This window comes from Delphinapterus leucas, chromosome 19 (assembly GCF_059928025.1).
Source record: "Delphinapterus leucas isolate spDelLeu-1000000601 "Yukka" chromosome 19, BTC_Dleu_Yukka2, whole genome shotgun sequence".
Classification (NCBI taxonomy): domain Eukaryota; kingdom Metazoa; phylum Chordata; class Mammalia; order Artiodactyla; family Monodontidae; genus Delphinapterus; species Delphinapterus leucas.
The window spans coordinates 48,851,402-48,867,019 of NC_143147.1; the positions used below are offsets into that span (position 1 = coordinate 48,851,402).

General features: G+C 48.9%; 1 protein-coding gene and 1 non-coding gene across 2 annotated transcripts; one reads left to right on the forward strand and one right to left on the reverse strand.

Annotated features, from left to right (window-relative positions):
• Positions 1 to 3,553: 3,553 nt before the first annotated feature.
• Positions 3,554 to 3,627, reverse strand: TRNAN-GUU (transfer RNA asparagine (anticodon GUU)). The gene has a single exon. It is a non-coding gene; the product is annotated as a tRNA-Asn (tRNA).
• Positions 3,628 to 4,457: 830 nt separating this feature from the next.
• Positions 4,458 to 14,487, forward strand: PSMB3 (proteasome 20S subunit beta 3). The gene is made up of 6 exons (XM_022558078.3): positions 4,458 to 4,563; positions 4,882 to 5,066; positions 7,189 to 7,296; positions 10,928 to 11,105; positions 13,357 to 13,451; positions 14,378 to 14,487. The coding sequence occupies exons 1-6, from the start codon at positions 4,561 to 4,563 to the stop codon at positions 14,424 to 14,426; spliced, it is 618 nt and encodes a 205-aa protein (XP_022413786.1). The 5' UTR covers positions 4,458 to 4,560; the 3' UTR covers positions 14,427 to 14,487.
• The last annotated feature ends 1,131 nt before the right edge of the window (positions 14,488 to 15,618 follow it).

Here is a 15,618-nt window from a genome sequence, read left to right on the forward strand (position 1 = left end):
GAAAGCGGTTTGGGGTGGGAGGGAGAGAGGGGAGGGGAGGGGAGGGGACGGAGGGGGTAGGGGAGGGACCAGAGTTCGGAGGCGGGGGGGAGACAAAATGGCTTTTTTCCTCCAGACAAGAGTAGGTCCCGCCCACCACTCACCCACGTGACCTCATTCCTTCAGGGTGTTTGCGGAGAGGGGAAGAGGAGGAGGGGGAGAGGCTAACAAGGCTGCGCCCCCAACCGGGTGCCGGGCCCCCCAAAACTAGACCACGACCTCACCCTTCCTCAACTAACCCCTGCCCCCAAAATATGTGTGCGCCCCCCCTACCCCCTGACCCTGCGATCCTCGCCCCTAGCTGGAGCGCCTGGAAAATGGTGAGATGAGGACTGGGCTGAAATGTGGCTCGCTCTGCAGCCCTCCACCCCTCGGCCGCGATCTAAGGGCAATGTGCTCAGGCGGGGGACGCGACGCTTCTGGCCACAAGTCTGGGTTATTTTCATTCACTTAAGTGACACTCCCTTGAAATTAATAACTGCATGGGTGAGAGCGAGCGTCTCCTCCCCACTCCCCTTGCCCTCTCGGCGGCCCGATCGGCGGCTCTGAAACGCTGCGCCCGAGACCCGGCCCGGGCGCTTCGGGGGAGCAAACCGCCGGGAGGACGGAGGCAGAGGCCTGGAGGGACGTCTCGCGGCGAGGGCTCGGTTTGCTGTGGTGGAGGCTGGCGCCTCCGGTGTGCTCGGTCAAGATCGGAACGCAACCTGGACCGGGAGGCAAGCTGAAGACGTCAGCTCAGGCTCCGGGCCCGGGACACAGTAACCCGGCCTAACGCGAGAGGCCCGAATGCACTCGAAAACAAGGCGCCGGGGCTCGGAAGTGGGCCCGCGCTTTTTTCCTGCCGGGCACTTATTCCCGCATTTTTCGCCCGCGCGCCGATTGCGCCCCGACCTCTGCAAGGTTGGTGCGCCTCGCTCGCCCAGGCGGCGGGAGGAGTCCGGCGAGCGCAAAGGCGGCTGATGCCCTCCTACTCCGATCGTTGCTCCGGGCTCCGGTACCCTGTGGCTCCCGCCGGAGGAGAAGACTAGGAGGGAGCTTGGAAAACCTTGGAGCAGCAGCTGAGGCCGGCACCGGGGAAGCCGATCGATACTACGTTATGGAGACTAGCGTGGGCCCGCCTCATTAGATTAGGACGGTCGATTCGCGTATTCGTTATTCAGGATTGATTAAGGATGATCATTATGTCAGTCACTCCAAAGAGCTCGATTAGCCAGCCAGAAGCGCCATTAAGCGCACTGGCGGTGGGTGGCTCAAGTTAGGAAATTAGGAAACGAATCTTCAGCAAGCATCCGACGGCCTTCCTCTTCCTCCTTCCCTCCTCTTTCGCAGCCCAGGCAGACCCGAAGCTGAGGCCACCGTGCTGAATGCTTTCACCCTTTGGCTGGCGACCAGAAGACCTGCGGACACTGGCCGCCAAGTGACCCCAGCTTCAGTCTTTGGCGCACACCCACCGAGTGGGGGCGGGGAGGAAGAGGAAGGGCTGGAGAGATTTCCGCCCAGAGGGGGTGGTCTGAGAACCCGCGGGAGCTGGGCCGGGGAGGATTCGGTCACCTGCTCTCCTTTCCTTCCTTGTGCGGGGAGACCGGGAGTTCGCCGCCCTTCACGGAAAGGGGGCTCTTGACGTGGACACGCCCACTGTCCCTGGGGCAAGTGTGTTGCTGGCATCCTGGACTCTGCCTGGGAAGGCTAGCGCATCCTCTACGGTCCCTCAGTCACCCTGCGGGGAGGGGAGTGCAGCATCAAGGACTCCTGGTCTGCCACTCCTTTCGGGCTAGAAGATCCCGGGCAAGAGAAACCTGTAGGGGTTTCGCGAAGGTCTCGGTCTCACCCATGATCTACAGGAGGCACCCAGGGGCTGTCTTGGATGAAGGTGGGAGGATATCAGCTACTGGGAAGAAGGCTGACGTCCCTCTGAGTCCCCACTGCAGCCCTTTAATCCTGGAGTGCTGCCCAAGGGGACGACCGTGCTCACTGGGAATCCGTTCATTTGTTCCTCAGACAGTTATTAAGCGCCAATCACGAGCAAAAACAAAAGACAGAAGACCCCACTACCCACTAAATCTTCATTTTAATCACTTCCATCACTTTCCAGTCCCCATATCCCTGGCCTTTCTGGCTTTATCAGGAGAACCTCTGACCAAACCTTTCTCACTTCTGAAGTTCCCAGGTTTCCCGACAAAGAAGTACCTGTCCTGTGCCATTGTCAAAGACTACGCTAAGCGCAGGGGATATAAAGCTGATGAGCCGGGCTTTTGCCCCACAGGGTGCTCACAGGCCGGCGGGGGCAAGCGGGAGGGTTACGCAGCCTGTCCCGTTAGCTTTCACGGGCACTGTGTATCCTTCCGTTTGCCACTTACCGCCCCCCACCCCCGCCCCTGTAAGCTTGAGGTAAGGGTGGGTGAGCACTGGGGAAGGCTTTCAGAGAGGCTTCCTCTGAGCCCAGTCTTGAGGAGACACCAAATGTGGAAGGGAACTGCTTGAGAGAGTCCTTAGCTTAGCTCCACTTAAAAGCGGAGGCTCCCACTCCCAGCCCAGGGAGGCACCTCTGGCGGACGTGAGATGCCAAAGCTTCCCCTCCGTTGGGTTAGTTGTAGTATTTCAGGAGGTCACCTAGCTGACAAACTCTTCATCAGAAGAGTCACTGTGTGTGTCATAGACTAGAAGGTTCCAGAGGGCAGGAACTCAGGAATCTAGGTAATTATTTCCAGCACATATACGAAGAGATACTGCGAGGATAAGATCTCCTGGAAGAGGATGACAATGGTAGGACAGGGCAGCTCCTCTAGCGATATTATGACTATCTTTAACTGTGTTCTTTACTCCTTCTCTCTCCCCAAAACAATGTCCTTTGTCAGATTCTGCTTCTATTTCCCCATCCTCTTCCCCACGTCTCTGTATTTCTAGAAAAAAACCTGTTTTGTTGTTGTTGATTTATTTTTTCTCATGCTTCTCATATTAACTGCTTCTCTTTTCCCTCTCTCCATTTTTTCCGGGTCTTCCTTCCACTCACCCGCCTATTTCTCTGTCGTGTCCCCTCTTTCTGTCTCTCTCCGTATATCACAGCTGTGTTCTTCCTTTCTCACCTTTCTCTTCATCCCTCAATTTGTCGCTGCCTTTGTCTCTCGCACTACTTTATTCCTTTCCAAATGTAATATTTCGAGATTGTAACATTGATTGAAGCAGACAATGTAAAACTGTTCAACCTCCACTGCAAATTCATTCTTAATCCTACGAAAAATGCAACGTTAAACGTATTGCAATGGTGAGACAAAAACCTGTCTTTGCCTTTCCTGCAATCCAGCTTGGGGGCGGGTGGGAGGTAGGCGGAGGAGGAAAGTGCTGGAGACATTATCCCGTCATTAACGGAACAACAACGAATTTTCAGTCACAACGACCCTCTGATTAGCTATAGAAAAAGTGTTGTCCGCTATTTCAATACAAAATTTGGCTTTACAGCGGTTGGGAGAATAATTCATTTAGGTTTTCCTTTTCAGGGTGGAAAAAAAGTAGATAGCGTCCCTGGGTGGGCTCGAACCACCAACCTTTCGGTTAACAGCCGAACGCGCTAACCGATTGCGCCACAGAGACGGTGGTAACTACTCGTGTCGCAGTGAGCCGAGTCAATGGGAGTGAGCCTGCGACAGCGCAGAACTCGGAAATTCCATAACCGGACTAAAGAAGTCAAACCCAAAGAAGGGTCCGGATCTGGGGAGGGGAGCAGGCGGGACGTGCTCGCCTCCCCTCCATTGGCTCGGGGGTGGCGGAAATCGTCGCCTGCCTCCTCTGGATCTTAAAAGTTGGGGAAGCCCGTGATGTCCCCCTTTGGGGTGATCTGATATTGGGGATACGTGAAGTCGACCTGAGAGTCCCCCAAAGCAGAACCACCTTCGGCTTCCAAACGTCCCCTTTGCAGCCCAATCCCTGCAGCCGCTGAATACCCGCGACACCCTCCCTGTGCCCCTCCCCCCTCGCAAGAGTAAATACGCACTTTACGGGCACCTCTTAAATACTAGGCACAGCTCTAGCCCAGTGCATGTCCAGAGCCTAGCATGGTGCCTGGCATACAACAGATGTAAGGATTTCTGGAATGAATAAATGAAACAAACTTCATGAGTAATATGCCCGACCCACACAGCGTGCTCTTAACCAACCCCGTGGCCCTTCACTGGAGCCAAAGGACGTTATCTCGGGTTTCACTAGCCCACGTGGGCGCAGGCTCCGGCCGGCGACTCCTGCGTCCAGAGACTGAGTCCACCGCTATACCAGCTTGCACCGCGACGCCGGGCTCTTCCGCACTGAGAGTGACTTTTCACTTTGCGCTTTCCTCACCTTGGTTTTGGCTTCTCAACCAAACTCCTGTCTGATGACTGACAAAGATACAGAGCCAATAGGAAGCCAAAATGTCCCGGAAGGGTCGGCCTCCCAGCCAATAGAGAGAAAGCAGCGAGAGTGGTTGTGCAGTGAGGCCCATAGCAGGTTTGCTGGAATTGTGGCTATTGGAGATCCTAATACGCCGCAATCATGGTGAGGTGGGGAGCAAGGAGAAGGGACACGGGGTAGGGATTGAGGAATGGGGAGGGGTGTCATGGGGAGTTTGGGAGGCGTAGAGGCCTGGTGGTCGATTGAAGGAAGCGGCTCCAGTTTGAAGGGGGATGGGACCGCGGTGAGGACCGAGGCAGGGAATGGGGCTCCTCGCAGCCTCCCAGCGCTAATCTCAGAGCTGGAGTTCAGGGCATCCAGGCGCCTCCAGAGTGGAGGACGATGCGTACAGGAGCCTCCGAATCAGAAGCTGCGCCGGGCCGCGTTTGGCCCCGCGCGCTGAGCCCTTCCGCTCTGTTTCAGTCTATTATGTCCTATAACGGAGGGGCCGTCATGGCCATGAAGGGGAAGAACTGTGTGGCCATCGCTGCCGACAGGCGCTTCGGGATCCAGGCCCAGATGGTGACCACGGACTTCCAGAAGATCTTTCCCATGGGCGACCGGCTGTACATCGGCCTGGCCGGGCTCGCCACCGACGTCCAGACAGTGTAAGTGTCGGGGGTCCCCACCTACACCCAGGCTTCTTCTTGGACCATTCTTGCCTAGCGGCTCGAGTGGCGTGGGTGTTAGTCATCTACTAAACAACATCAGTGAATCTGAGACTTTGCCGAACACCGTAAGCGATAGAATGGTATCCTAAGCAACTTAGCAGCATTTACTTTGTGCCAGACACCGTGGAAAGCACCTTACATCCATGGGCTTCAGTCCTCTTAACCACGTTACCATGTTGTCCCATTTTGCAGATGAGGAAACTGAGGGTCACAGAGGTGTATTGCCCAAGATGTAAGCTAATGAATGACCCCCAGGATCCCAATCTCTGAGGCCAAAGCCCACGCTCAGCCCCTAAAGGACTTCAGGTCTAGTTGGGAGAAAAAGCAGGCATACAGAAAGGTAACTAACCCATAATAAGATAACTAACCCTTATTAACTGCTAGAGCAGTTACCTAGTTGACAGTGGTTCTGTGAGAGAAGGGAGAGTCTGGGAGATGAACTAGGTGGCTCTTGTGATGGTCCGGGTGTGAAGGTTGTGGTTCTGATGGGGTGGTGAGGTGGGAAAGGAAGAGAAGGCATTTCTGAGAGTTGTTGCTGACCAACCTTAGTGGCTACTTGGATATTGTGAGGCCAAGGAGTTAACCATTGAAGTCGGGGTTCGTGTCTTTTTTATTTGTTATTAGTATCTATTCTAGTACTTGGCATGTAGGCAATCCAGAAGTGTTTTAAAGGTGATTTCTGTTTTGAGCATGTTGACTGAAATACAGGAATTGGGAAGACTGGTTTTAGGGGAAAGGTGACGACTTTGATTTTGATACCAATTTTAAAGGGACAAGGCAAGCCAAGTAGAAACATCTTCTGAGCAGTTGGGGTCTTGAGATTATATCTCAGGGCTGGATAGGCATTGGTGATTTGTTAAATCTATGGGAACAGATTCTGGAGAGACAGAATACACAGAGGGAAACAAGCTGCAGCTCCAGAGCTGAACTGTGTATTCAGGAGTCAGCTGGGGAAGAAGAGAGGCCAGCGGAAAAGAGGGTCAACGTTTCAAGAGGGAAGATGTGGTCACAGGTGGCCTAGGGAGCAGCAGTTCCTGGACTTTGTTCTTAGAAGATTGATAGTTCACTAAGGTGGGTGGGAGCTTGTCAGAAAGTTTTCTCTCTCATTTCCCTTAAACCTCTCTAAAGTCTCAAGAACATATGTTTTGGAAATTCTTCCTGAAATCTAACCCAACCAGCCCTTTTCTTCCATTGCTGGTGGAATCAGAGAATGACGGCTTAGCATTCCTGTCAGTATGAAGGCCCCCATCAGCCTTCCTCTCTCCAGTCACTGCTGTTCCCTTCACACTATTTCCTTTTCTTCAGGAGCCTCTTCTCACCGAGTTTGCATGTTTGTGGGCAGTAATTGCTACCTTTGCTGGGCCTCAGTTTCCTCACCTGTATGATGCTTAGGTCATGTCTAAGGCTCTTTGTTCTGGTGTCCTGTTACTCATTGCTCTGCTTCCAGCATGCGTGTCACTGGTCTGTTCCCTGCAGGGCCTATTCCTGGGCTCTGAGATGGGAGTGGAGGAGGTGCAGCCTACTTTCTTAGGCGCCTTTCAGTCCATTAGCAACAGCTGCTTCTTATTAACACCCATACATTATCTCACAAAATAAGGTGACTTATTTTGTCCCTGTCTTAGGGATGGAAAACTTAAGTGGTAAGATGAAGGCTTAGCCCAGGTCAGCTCTCTCAGTTCACTGCTCTTTCTACTGTAAGCCACCATCATTATGTCTGCAGGCAGACTCCTACCCAGAGTGTACTGTATAAACTATTCCTCAAAAAAGTGGGGGGAGAATCCACTTCTTAACTCCCCTTTTCTCACCCTAAAAAAGAGTATGAGAAAAAAGGTTAGCAGAGTGGCATGTTTATGGGTAGAAGTGCTGGACAAGACTGAAAAGCGGATGTGAGGCTGGACTTCTGGTAAGAAAATCAGAAGAAAATCTGGCAGATGGGGAGGAGTCTCTTGGCAGGGGCTGGGATTGTGTGTCTCCTTAGGCACCTCCTGACCTCCATGAGGCGGATACCAGGGGACATTCAGCAATGACTTACTAACTCACTTTTCTCCTTTTACCACAGTGCCCAGCGCCTCAAGTTCCGGCTGAACCTGTATGAGCTGAAGGAAGGTCGGCAGATCAAGCCTTACACTCTCATGAGCATGGTGGCCAACCTCTTGTACGAGAAACGGTGAGTAGAAATGTAGCCTGGGACTCGGGGAATGCAGAAACCTTTGATTGGGCAAGTAGTATGGAGGGGGCACCCAGGAAGGAGATTCCTCCTCCTTGACTCATTTCTTATTTGCTGGATAGTATCCTTATTTTCTGGGTCTTTTCTGTGGACCTAACAACCAAATAGGAAAGAAAGGGCTACTTCAGAAGAAGACAGGGAATGCAAGCAGCAAGTGAAGTTGCTCCCAGGAAACAAAATTAACGCTACCAAAGTGTGCCCTGGCATCTCCCAGCCAGGAGCCACCCTTACCCAAGAGCTTATTCTGTTGTCATTAGATACTCTGGAATACACGGAACCTAGGGATTGGGTATGTTAACTTTTGACATTTGAGGACTTTATGATGAGAAAAGAAGGGGCTCCTAACTGTAGAATTCAGTGCAGAAGCTGGGATGAAATTGAAGGGAGAACCCTGTAGGTACTTTCCCCACCCACCTCTGGGCAGAACTGGGTGGCAAATGGGAATGTAAATTGATACAGCCACTATGGAGAACAGTATGGAGGTTCCTTAAAAAACTAAAAATAAAACTACCATATGAGCCAGCAATCCCACTCCTGGGCATATACGTGGAGAAAACCATAATTCAAAAGATACATGCACCCCAGTGTTCACTACAGCGCTATTTACAATAGCCAGGACATGGAAGTAACCTAAATGTCCATCAGCAGAGGAACGGATAAAGAAGATGTGGTACATATATAAAATGGAATATTACTCAGCCATGAGAAGGAACAAATCTGTGCTATTTGCAGAGACATGGATGGACCTAGAGACTGTCACACAGAGTGAAGTAAGTCAGAAAGAGAAAAACAAATATCGTATATTAAAGAATATATGTGGAATCTACAAAAATAGTACAGATGAACCTATTTGTAGGCAGAAATAGAGACACAGATGTAGAGAACAAACGTATGGACACCAAATGGGGAAAGGAGGGGTGGGATGAATTGGGAGATTAGGATTGACATATATATACTACTATGTATAAAACAGATAACTAATGAGAACCTACTGTATAGCACAGGGAACTCTACTTAATGCTCTGTGGTGACCTAAATGGGAAGGAAATCCAAAAAGGAGGGGATATATGTATACATATAGCTGATTCATTTCATTGTACAGCAGAAACTAACACAACATTGTAAAGCAACTATACTCCAATAAGAAAAGAAAAAAATGGCCATTAAAAAAAAAAAAGACTGGGTGGCAAGAAGACAGGTTAAGCTTTTTTTCTTTCCTTTTTTTTTTAACTTTTTATTTTGAAATAATTTTAGACTTTATAGAAAAGTTGCAAAAGTACTCTTTAGCTTTCAAAACTAAGTTTTTGCCATTTCCATACCTGGAGCAATATTATTGTCTTTTTACTATTAAAAAATAAACAAAACAAATGGTTACCTTTTTTTTAGGTTTATGTTAATATCCTCAGCTATGAATTGTCTGCCATATGTAGTAACCATGTTTATCAAAATCCCAAATTGAGAAAGGCTTAACTAAAGATCTTTTTTTTTTTTTTTTTTTGCGGTACGCGGGCCTCTCACAGCTGTGGCCTCTCCCGTTGCGGAGCACAGGCTCCGGACATGCAGGCTCAGCAGCCATGGCTCACGGGCCCAGCCGCTCCGCGGCATGTGGGATCTTCCCGGATCGGGGCACGAACCCGTGTCCCCTGCATCGGCAGGCGGACTCTCAACCACTGCGCCACCAGGGAAGCCCCAAAAGATTTTTAAAAACTGGTTCATGGGGGTGGGGGGAGAGGTCTTTATTTTTCTTTCTTTTTTTCTTTTTTAATTTAGGTGTAATTGATTTACAATATTATATTAGTTTCAGATATAGGGAGGAAGTCTTACAAAGTTGTACAGATTAACTCACATTTCGGTATATATTTAATGGCTCATGTTTACTCATAATAAAAATACAGGACGTTGAAGCTGACCTGGAAAATTCTAGATTCTCAGCTACTGTAACCAGGAGCTTTCTCTACACGCCCAACTGAAATCATTGATTTTCCAGCAGGATAGGCTAATGCAGTGATTTGCAAAATTGAGCCATGTACAGACCCTTTTTAAAGTAAATAACTTCTCATGGACCCCAGAGAATCCATCCAAGCACCTCTGTGAAACACTGACCTTTAGGTAGTACCGTGACATCGACACGACTGGAAGTACAAACGCAGGCCCTGAGCCATGTTGTATTTAGTTTTAAGGTCGTTACCCAGATAATACAGGACATTCTTATATTAACTTTGTTTTCAGTTTATTGAGAGGAAAATACAAAATTTAAGATTTGTTAGAGAAATTTGATACCTAGGGATCTGTTTGAGAAATGCCAGATCAAAGCACGCTACCCCAACCTCTTCCTCCACCTTACAATGATTATTTTTTTATTTAGAATTAATTTTTACAGAGTTGTAACTTAAGATCATGCCCGTAGAAATTACTGAGAGCTGATATAAGACGTGGAAAATGTCTGTTTACTTACTCTTTCTATTGAGGATAGTGGCTACTACTTTTTGAGTATTTTCTATTTTCTATCTAAATATCCCTAAGATTGATTCTTTTTAAAGCTCAGTGTCTAGAACAAGTTTCTGATAAGCTATTATTTCCTAATGGCAAACAATGAAAATAACCCAGCTCACTGAGTACCCTTCTTTGCTTTGTCTGCTGGGAGACTCAAAACAAAACTTTGTGTTTTGTCTGAGTGTCTTGTATTCTTGATTTTGGGGTTGGTTTTTTCTTTAGTTGGTGCATAGGAAGAACTTTTTTTTTTTTAATTAATTGAAGTATAGTTGATTTACAATGTTGTGTTAGTTTCTGGTACAGCAAAGTAATTCAGTTATACATATATATACATATTGTTTTTCATATTCTTTTCCATTATGGTTTATTATAGGATATTGAATATAGTTCCCTGTGCTATATAGTAGGGCCTTGTTTATCTATCTTATATATAGTAGTGTGTATCTGCTAATCCTAAACTCTTAATTTATCCCTCCCCACTCGCTTTCCCCTTTGGTAACCATAAGTTTGTTTTCTATGTCTGTGAGTCTGTTTCTGTTTCATAAATAAGTTCATTTGTGTCATATTTTAGATTCCACATAAGTGATATCATATGGTATTTGTCTTTCTTTTTCTGCCTTACTTCACTTAGTATGGTAATCTCTAGGTCCATCCATGTTGCTGCAAATGGCATTATGTTTTAGCGGTTTGGTTTTATTTTTCAGTGTTTTTTTCTACAAACTGCTTCAAATCCTTTTTTGAAAGGAGTAAAGGTATAGGTGTATAAATAGAAGATTGAATGGTGATAGGACCTGGATGAGAATAGGGAGAGTAGGTTAAAAAAACAGCAACAGAATTCCCAAAGAAAGGAAGAGGAAGAGAGGGTCGGGGTGAGGAGGATATGAAGGCAAGTGTCAGAGAAAAGAAGAAAAAGTCTTAGAGCATTGCTAGATGCCAGGAGAGGGGGAAAGGGGATTGTCCCAAACGGGCCCTCCACTTTCCTCCCTGGGTCTGGGCCGGGGCCTTGTCTGAACAGGCCTGAACAGGAAAGTGAATGTTCTTGAGCTCCACTTTCTCTCTCTGCTCCTGGCCCCCACAGGTTTGGGCCCTACTACACTGAGCCGGTCATTGCTGGATTGGACCCGAAGACCTTTAAGCCCTTCATTTGCTCTCTAGACCTTATCGGCTGCCCCATGGTGACTGATGACTTTGTAGTCAGTGGTACCTGCACGGAACAAATGTACGGGATGTGCGAGTCCCTCTGGGAACCCAACATGGTGAGTTGGTGGCATGGAGCGGGGCTGGGTTCTCAGGTGCCCACCCCTTGGCCATCAGGGGAAAATGTGTTTACCTGGCAGGTAATGGGAAGAATGGTGCAGGTAGGAAAGAAAGCCACAGCTGCTGAGCCTTGGAAGGGCATCCAGAAACTCCATCTGCTCCCCTACAAGGAAGGGCATCCAGAAACTCCATCTGCTTCCCCTACAAGGAAGGGCCTTGGCTCCCAGGGAGAGCACCTTCCATGAAGAGACCTCAGTCAGATATTTGCTACAACAACAAATAATTCCCCACGTTGGGTTTACAGGGTTCTCATATCCATTCATTGAACACACATTTAACAAGGTATAGGGTTAGGGGCAGCTCAGGAGAATGGGCTGTGGAGTCAGGTTGTCTGGGTTGGAAACCCAGATCCACCTACCATCTCATTAGTTATGTTCAGGGTAAGTCACTTTACTTCTCTGTGCCCCCACTTCCTTAGCTGTAAAATGGGGATAATAACAGAATCTGTTTTATGAGTGGTGGTGTGAGGAAATCACCTGGGAAGATTGGAGCAGTACCTGACAGGGTCGGCTGTTGTGCCAGCTCTGCCAGGCTCCAGGGAAACCAGATAGTCTGTCTTCGAGGGCTTATTGCAGTCTAATGAAATAAGACAGACCCACAGATACCTGTTGAAATGAAGTTTGCCAGGAACAGGAGGAAAGAAAGGGCCTGGCTGGCAGAAGGAGCAGCCTGTGCAAAGGTCAGAAGTACAGGAGGGGCCCAGTGTGTTCAGTGACTGGAGGGAGCTTGCTGTGGCCGCTGGTGTGTGGGCAGAATGTGGGGTGAGAGGAAGGAGGAGAGTGAAATCAGGATGAGACTCGGAAATGCCTTGGATGCCACGCCAAGCAGTTGGAACTTTTTTTTTTTTAATTTTTATTTTTTATATAGCAGGTTCTCATTAGTCATCCATTTTATACATATTAGTGTATGCATGTCAATCCCAATCTCCCAGTTCGTCCCACCACCACCCGCCCCCCCCCCGCCCCCCCGCTTTCCCCCCTTGGTGTCCATACATGAGTTCTCTGCATCTGTGTCTTTATTTCTGCCCTGCAAACTGGTTCATCCGTACCATTTTTCTAGGTTCCACATATATGCGTTATTATACGATATTTGTTTTTCTCTTTCTGACTTCACTCTGTATGACAGTCTCTAGATCCATCCACGTCTGTACAAATGATCCAGTTTCGTTCCTTTTTATGGCTGAGTAATATTCCATCGTATATATGTACCACATCTTCTTTATCCATTCGTCTGTCGATGGGCATTTAGGTTGCTTCCATCTCCGGGCTATTGTAAATAGTGTTGCAGTGAACATTTTGGTACATGACTCTTTCTGAATTATGGTTTTCTCAGGGTAGATGCCCAGTAGTGGGATCGCTGGGTCGTATGGTAGTTCTATTTTTAGTTTTTTAAGGAACCTCCATACTGTTCTCCATAGTGGCTGTATTAATTCACATTCCCACCAACAGTGCGAGAGGGTTCCCTTTTCTCCACACCCTCTCCAGCATGTGTTTTTTGTAGATTTTCTGATGATGCCTATTCTAACTGGTGAGAGGTGATACCTCATTGGAAATTTTTCTTCTGACGTGGTGTCAAAGGCAGTAAGAGACCTGAGGCACCAGAGGCCTGCAGGTCGGTGTGGCACTGAGGTCCTGAGCAAAGAGAGTGGCAGTGGGGGAGCGGGGCAGCCAGAGTCTAGAGTACTTGCTCACTTAAAACAGAAGTGAGGGAGGTGGAGGTGCTGAGGACACTTGAGTTTTCTAGCTAAGCCAACCAAGATAGAGGATGTGGTGGATGCAACAGGTTTGGGGGGAAATGGGTTCATGGTTGGACAGGTTGAGTTGTGCAATACCTCTGAGCCACCCAGGAGGAGAGTCCATGAGATAGCTGGTAAAGCACATAGGAGCCACGGGGATTCTTCCCCCATTTTACAGAAGAGGAATTGAGGCTTAGCGAAGGGACATTGACTTGCTCAAGGTCACAATGCTGGTTAGCGGAGGAAGTGCAGGGCTTGAACTATATCTTATGTAACCTTGCTGCCTTCTGAGAAGGAGGTGAGGGGGCTTCTTGCATCCAGGGAACCATCCCTCACTCCAGACACGGGAGGGGCCAGAGCTGGGCACCTTGAGCCTAGAGAAGAGAGAGTTAAGGGGCCAGACCAAGTGAGGGTCAAAGGCTCTGGGGATTGAAAGGTTTCTGCTCTGTCGGCAGGACCCAGAACACCTGTTTGAAACCATCTCACAAGCCATGCTGAATGCTGTGGACAGGGATGCGGTGTCAGGCATGGGAGTCATTGTTCACATCATGTAAGTGTGCACTGGGAGAAGTCTAGAAGCTCTGCAGACACGTGCCTCTCCCCTCCTGCACAAACACCCCATCTTCCCAGCCCCCTAGTCAGGTGTGAAATAAGAAGGGCGCTTGCAGCAGGCCCGGGATAGCAGAAATCCATGCTTCCTAAGGGTGGCAGCTAAGGTGGGAGCCTACCAGATTCCCCTGGCCTCCGTCTGGTGAGGCTCTGTGTCCCCGAGTCTCCTCCCCTTGCTCACAATAGACATTTCTTTCCTTCCTGAGCACTGTCCCCAAAGTCTCAGGGACCTTTGTGGGGATGAGCCACAGCAGAGCTACTGCAGACTGATCAGAATAAATCCTGGGGGGCTCCTCTCCTCTCCCAGCTCACACCAGCATGGAACCCACAGCTGTGTGGCGTACCGAGCCCTGGGAATGTTTTCCAACCCCCCAGCCGGATGCCTAACTGCCACCCTCCTTCCCTCTTACTTGTTTGGGGCTGTCACCAGGAACCTGGTATCCTCCCAACAGCTTTCCTTGGGAACCTCCCAGAACAAGCATTTGGATCCTTTTGTTATGGGGTAACCTGCTTAATTACTGTGAAAAACAGGTTGGGGCTAATACAATTTACCACCCCAAGGATCTTTTCCCTTCACTGGAGTGAAACACCTCACACCTCCTTCCTAAGTTACTTGTTCTCTAGGCCTGGGGAGCTCCTTCCCTGCTTTGGAGCGCTTCACACTCCAGCCCTGAATCATCCCAACTCTCGATGGCTCCAAGTTATGGAAGTTTCTCCATTCTCCCCTTCCTCACCACAGGCCAGGAAAACAAGCTGACATTAGTGTAACGTGGGCAAAAGAGTTAACCCCAGAGTTAGGACAGCTGTTCTAGTTTGTTCTGCAGTCTAGAATGGGTGTAGATGTTCTGTGACTTTCTCCCTCTGCAGTGAGAAGGACAAAATCACCACGAGGACACTGAAGGCCCGGATGGACTAACTCTGTTCTTCCCAGAGCCCACTTTTTTTTTTCTTTTTTTTAAATAAAAGATTTTCTTTCACTCCTGCTTCTTTGAGTGTTTTACCACAGATCTCTGTCCCCAGTTGGGCAGTTACAAATAGCTACTCAGGGTATAGCTCAGCCCTCAGGTTTTCTTGACTTGCAGCATGCTCCACTGGTCCACCAGTGGGGATAGTATCTGCAAATCACTTGTTGGGTACCTGCTATGTGCTAGGCCCTGCACAAAGTGCTTTACACATTCTAAAATTTAATCATCATATTGACTCAAGGTAATATACATTAATTATCCTTGTTTAATGAGTTAAATAACTTGCCCAGGGCCACTTTGTGATAGGGCAAAGATGTCAACCCATGTTCCATTTGACTCCAAAGCCTAGCATCCTTTTAACTCAACTCTTGGAAAATGCTTAAATCTTCTTTGTTTCAGGTAGAAATTTGGCCAAGTATCCATAAGTAATATCCTTGCACATCAGTGTTTCTTTTTTGTGTGTTTTTTTTTTATTTTTGGCTGCGTTGGGTCTTTGTTGCTGCATGCGGGCTTTCTCTAGTTGCGGTGAGCGGGGACTCCTCTTTGTTGCGGTGCTCAGGCTTCTGATTGCGGTGGCTTCTCTTGTTGTGGAGCACGGGCTCTAGGCGCGCGGGCTTCAGTAGTTGTGGCACACAGCCTCGGTAGTTGTGGCTCACGGGCTCTAGAGCACAGGCTCAGTAGTTGTGGTGCACGGGCTCAGTTGCTCCGTGGCACGTGGGATCTTCCCGGACCAGGGCCTGAACCCGTGTTCCCTGCATTGGCAGGTGGATTCTTAACCACTGTGCCACCAGGGGAGTCCCCACATCAGTGTTTCTTAACCTTAGCTGCATATTAGTCCCCTAGGGAGCTTCTAAAACACAGGTATTTTGATCCCATCCCTGATTTATCTGGCCTTTTAAAGGGGCTGGGGCACCTCTTTTTTTGAAAAGTTCCCCAAGTGATTCCAGCTTGCAACCTGTAGCAGATGCCCTAATAATAAGCAAGTAGTTCCTAAACTTTAGCCTCCATTAGAATCATCTGGGGGGCTTGTTAAAGCAGGGGTCCCCAATGCCTGGGCCTCGGACCAGTGGGCGAGCGAGCGAAGCTTCATCTGCCGCTCCCCATCGCTCGCGTTACCGCCTGAACCATCCCCCACAACCATCT

What these genes read in the sequence shown, in the direction of transcription:
- PSMB3 (XM_022558078.3), top strand. An exon ending in GCCACCGACGTCCAGACAGT is followed by an intron (nt 5,067 to 7,188) that starts GTAAGTGTCGGG and finishes CTTTTACCACAG; the next exon opens with TGCCCAGCGCCTCAAGTTCC. An exon ending in GGAGTCATTGTTCACATCAT is followed by an intron (nt 13,452 to 14,377) that starts GTAAGTGTGCAC and finishes CTCCCTCTGCAG; the next exon opens with TGAGAAGGACAAAATCACCA.